The sequence below is a fragment of the Acanthisitta chloris genome, unplaced genomic scaffold (assembly GCF_000695815.1).
Source record: "Acanthisitta chloris isolate BGI_N310 unplaced genomic scaffold, ASM69581v1 scaffold7490, whole genome shotgun sequence".
Taxonomy (NCBI): domain Eukaryota; kingdom Metazoa; phylum Chordata; class Aves; order Passeriformes; family Acanthisittidae; genus Acanthisitta; species Acanthisitta chloris.
The window spans coordinates 1-4581 of NW_008652147.1; the positions used below are offsets into that span (position 1 = coordinate 1).

Here is a 4581-nt window from a genome sequence, read left to right on the forward strand (position 1 = left end):
ATATTATCATATATATTCTTTCATATCTACACCAAGGAGAGATGCTCCTTGGCAGTGGGGCAGTACACAAAACCAAACCTTTTCAGCCTCACAACATTTTTTGGACCAACAACAAAGATTAACACTACAAGTTGCACACCCCTGTTGGTGTATTCAGCTGTGCCAGAAGCGAAGCTGATTTTCAATGAACTGCACCTAAACATCTGAATTTGCCTTTTCTGCTTCTTTCTGTAGAAGATGGCACATTCATTTGTGGGTAACTTCATACAAAATCAACCTGAGAAACTGAAAAGAGCAAAATCTTTACCCGTGCAGCTTCAAAACAAGGCAAAGAACAACAGTAAATTGATTTTGCATGAAAAAAAGTGTTGAAACCAAATTAAAAAACACATGGAAAAAATCTGGTATAGTTTACATTAATACTTCAGGGTTACCCACAGCAAAGGCAAAAAAGGGAAAAACATGCCAGGTTTAAAACCCAGTCATTTAAACTGAAGGCTAAAAATTTGTCTCAGTCCCATTAAAATCTGAATATAACCTATATGGAAATTCATCTGGTATTCTTTGATGTTCAGGCATATGTTTCAGCTGAGTGCCACAGGATTTAGCTATTCAATTCCCAGTCTTTCAAGTCTGAAGTAGAACAAAGCCTTACATTACTTGAGTGTAAGGAGCCTTTTGCTCATCCCAACAATACATATCTATATACAGAAAAGATGAAGCATTTCCTTTGCATATAATCAGATTTGGAATGAAAGGAACCCCTCAAATATGTTGTTGAAAAGCAGTATTTTTAGCCTTCTCTGTATTTGGACTGAAGTCCAAACTTCAGTCAAACCTTGAGCAACAATCTGGGCAGTAAAATAAATTTTCTGAAGTTACTGAAACAAATTTAAATACATTGATTTAAACAAAGTCTGTGCTCAACAAGAAAAGAATTACAGACAACTCTGGACATACTTGAATTCATTTTCTGTTTATGCTCTGGAATTTTGAAGCAGAATATGCATTTGAAATACATAAATGCTTGTGGACATTGTTTGGCACAGATGAAAGTAGGGAGAGGAAGACAATGACCATGGATATGCTAATTTATCTGATACAGAAATGGTTTTCAGCATTATTTTACTAAGTTTGGGGTAGTGATGCAACTGCTATGAAACAGTCAGTTTTGGAAGAGGTAATGGAAGCTTCGGGAGACCTCATCACCCTTCAGGAATCAGCCATTAAGTGATAAACGAAGCTGCTTTAGGAAAAGGAAAAATGAGTATTTGGATGGAGATGCATTGTTGGAACCTCTGCATGAACGTGCACAGGTGTTACTCTGATCAGCTCTCAAGAACATATTCAAACTTGTTTGCCACTTCACTCACTACATTAGTGTGTGCTATGCTTCATCCTAAATCTAAAAGCGAAGTGCCAAAAATTACTTCTGAGAGCAGTTCAACAGAACAACTTTCATCCAAAACAGAGGTGAGGTTGTGGTTTCCAGTCTTATGTCATGGTTCAGCCACTCCCACCATGTTGGTGCTCAGCAGAGCTCATCCAAACTGAAAAGAAACTTCAGTGTGGCATGTGAGGAGAATTGACAAGGTGTGTGTTCAGTTCAGGTGATTCCTTTGCCATTATATTAAACCAACAACCCACTGTGCAGATAGTATTGCAAAGTGAACAAATGACTGTGGAGAGGAAAAGGAGAGCAGACAGAATTCTGTTTTAAAAATTAATTTTGTTAAAACATTCCCAGAAAAATCCATCATTGAAAATAATGGACCCTGGAAAATCCCATTTAGCATAAAATACTTCTTTCCTCCTGTGTATGAAATGCAATTGAAATCAAACAGTTACACAGTAAAGCCAATCTACTTGGAATTTTGCCATTTGAATATGTCTGAAATTATATATTTTTATGCCTTCCCCAAACTACAGATCACAAGGTGGAACAGAACTGGTAAGGAGTTTGACTTTGTCCTCACACTGATTTCTAATTTTGAGGTTCTCAAAATCTGGGAGAGAGCAGAAGTCAGAAGCTCAACAGAAAGGCAAAGACCTCTTGTGGAACTGGGCACTAAGAGTTCCTTGCCTGTCTGACTGAGAAGGAATGAAAGTTCTTTATTCATTCTGTAACACAGACATAAGAAAATTTTATTAAAGTTATGTGGTGTGGAATATATTTTTGTTACATTCTCTCATAATTTTTACCTAAGGTAGTTGAGCAGAAGCAGTTTGATAGCACTGACACGGATACAGATTTGGTTCTGTTTCTCAACAAATTCTAAAGGAGCTAGTGAGAATGAGGTCCAAAACAGCAGAAAAAGTGTTCACCCGTACAGCTTCACTTTGTGTAGTCCTTTTTTGTGTCTTTAATGTGCTGCACAGCAGGGCTCTTCCACAAGAATTGCTTGTGCATGCCCCTGTTCTTACACCCAGTCATATACTGGCTACCAGGTGCTCCATAGGAACGTAACCCCATGAAGCCAAAGAATGCCAGAAGCCTCCCCCTGCCCAAAATTATCCTACAGTGCAAAATCCAGTGAAATTATTAAACTACCTGGCAAGGGAGTTCACATTTTTCTCCTCTCCATCCTGGGGCACAGGTACAGGTTCCATCCAGAGCATTGCAAGCCCCTCCATTAAGACACTGGCAGGTCAGGTTACAGCCAAGCCCCCAGGTACCACTGGGACAATTTATTGAGCAATCCACACCATGCCAACCTGCCAAAAATAAAGAGTCAAAGTCACAAATTAGCCAGGTATTCCCCCATTCCTCTCTGGGAATGTTTTGCTCTGCCTGCCATGGGGCATCTCTCAGAGATGGGCAATAAGGGGATAACATTAACAATAGGCTTGTGGCAGCAGTTTCAGCTGAGGTCTTGTCCAGGTTTGAACAAAGGTGGTCAAGGGCACCTTGTAACATCTGTGCACAGCACACATCTGCAGATGGGTGCCAACACACAAAAGCAAGTGATGGAAGATCTGAAATGGAAACAGAGACACCTTGAAATTTCACTGAGAAGCTCTAAACTACACTCAGAGTCCTAAGGAGCACAGTCTGAAAATAATCAGGAACATTTTCTCTAGATTTAATCTGCTGCTTTCATAGTTTTTCCCACCAGTGCTCAATACAGACAGTTCTGCAATATGGTCTTAACAGAAATCTTAACCAAAAAGAAAACTTAAAAGCATTGCAATAATTGGATTTCTCCAAGGATACATATATCTTTTAGATTATTTCTGTACTTCTCTCCAAATACAGAAGAAAATACAATGGCAAATGGTTCTGAAATGCAGCATTCAGCACTGATTATGCCTGATAGCAATGATTCTCAGGCTGAGCACTAGACAGACTGAAATGTGAATGGATTTTTTAAAATGTGATCATCCACTGGATGCAAGAGAATCAGTGGGAGGCAGTCATATGTTATCATCAGCAGTGACACAGGTCAAGCTTCTAATTTTGTACCTTGTTTACAGTAAGTGAGGGGAAAAATAATTCTGCACTGAGCCTAATCAATAGGCAAAACACATGTGCTGAAATCAGGCTGCCTCGTGCTACACTGGTAGCTTCAAATATAGGGGTCACTTCAGGAAAAAAGTGCTATAGTAGCTTGAAAATTGAGACACTTCCTATCAAGTGTCTTTCCAGGATTGATAATTTCCCTTTGTTTACTTGACAAGTATCCAGGTTTAGTTTACTTTCACTTTTTCCTGTCCTTTTACACTGTAATATGAGTAAAACTGCATGAGGCAGGAGGATATTAGATGATGCATTGCTCAAGAAATAGTCTTTTTCCTTGTAATCCAGCTCTTTAAGTAGCAACTTTAACAGGGTTCAATTAGGCAAGAGTAGATGCTCCACATTTACTGCACAACTGATTGAGTCTATCAGTCACTGACAAATTTAGTGGATATTTGTCTAGGTAACTCTAACAGTTCTGCCCCACTGTCAAACTTTATGTATTTTTAGAAGAACATTATTAGACAGGAGTGGTTTACAATGTAGACTGGGCATGGGATTTGCTTGGTGAAGTTCAACAGTTCTTCTCAGCAACTCATCATCACAGCGGAGGGACACTGGACTTCAAATCCTTCCTCACAGCAGAAGTGAAAAAGAGATCAGGTGTATTGCAAGAGCAGATTTTTAAGTGGAGTTTGGTGGCATATTTTGGGTTGAACAGGAATATAGTGTGGAACTGTAGACCTTTATACAGGAAAATGTCTCTGCAGAACCAGCACTGGAGGATGTCTGAGACATATTTGTGCTAAGCAGATGGAGAGGTGAGCAGGCACATACAGTTGCTGGTGGAGGTACATTGACCATCAAAATTACTCTTGGGAGCAGAGAGTCAGGCAAAGGAGAGATTCAGGAAGTTTCTCATGTGAGAAGGGAACAGTAGACGGCAGAGGCTGGGAAGGAGGTTAGACAAGGTTCTGTCAGTAGGTACAGGATAGATACAGATAGATATTGATAGGAACTGCAATGACAGGACAAGGGGTAATGGGTTCAAACTGAAGGAGGGAAAGTCTCAGTTGGATGTGAGAAAAAGGTCTTTTACTCTAAGGGTGGTGAGACACTGTCCC

The 4581-nt window shown here is 39.7% G+C and overlaps 1 protein-coding gene across 1 annotated transcript in view; it reads right to left on the reverse strand.

Annotated features, from left to right (window-relative positions):
• Positions 1–2523: 2523 nt before the first annotated feature.
• Positions 2524–4581, reverse strand: part of LOC103803498 (multiple epidermal growth factor-like domains protein 10) — a 46511-nt gene continuing 44453 nt past the window's right edge. Inside the window, exon 11 of the mRNA XM_009076061.1 lies at positions 2524–2715. Coding sequence (XP_009074309.1) covers positions 2543–2715 — 173 coding nt within the window. The 3' untranslated portion in view covers positions 2524–2542. The remainder of the gene's footprint in view (positions 2716–4581) is intronic.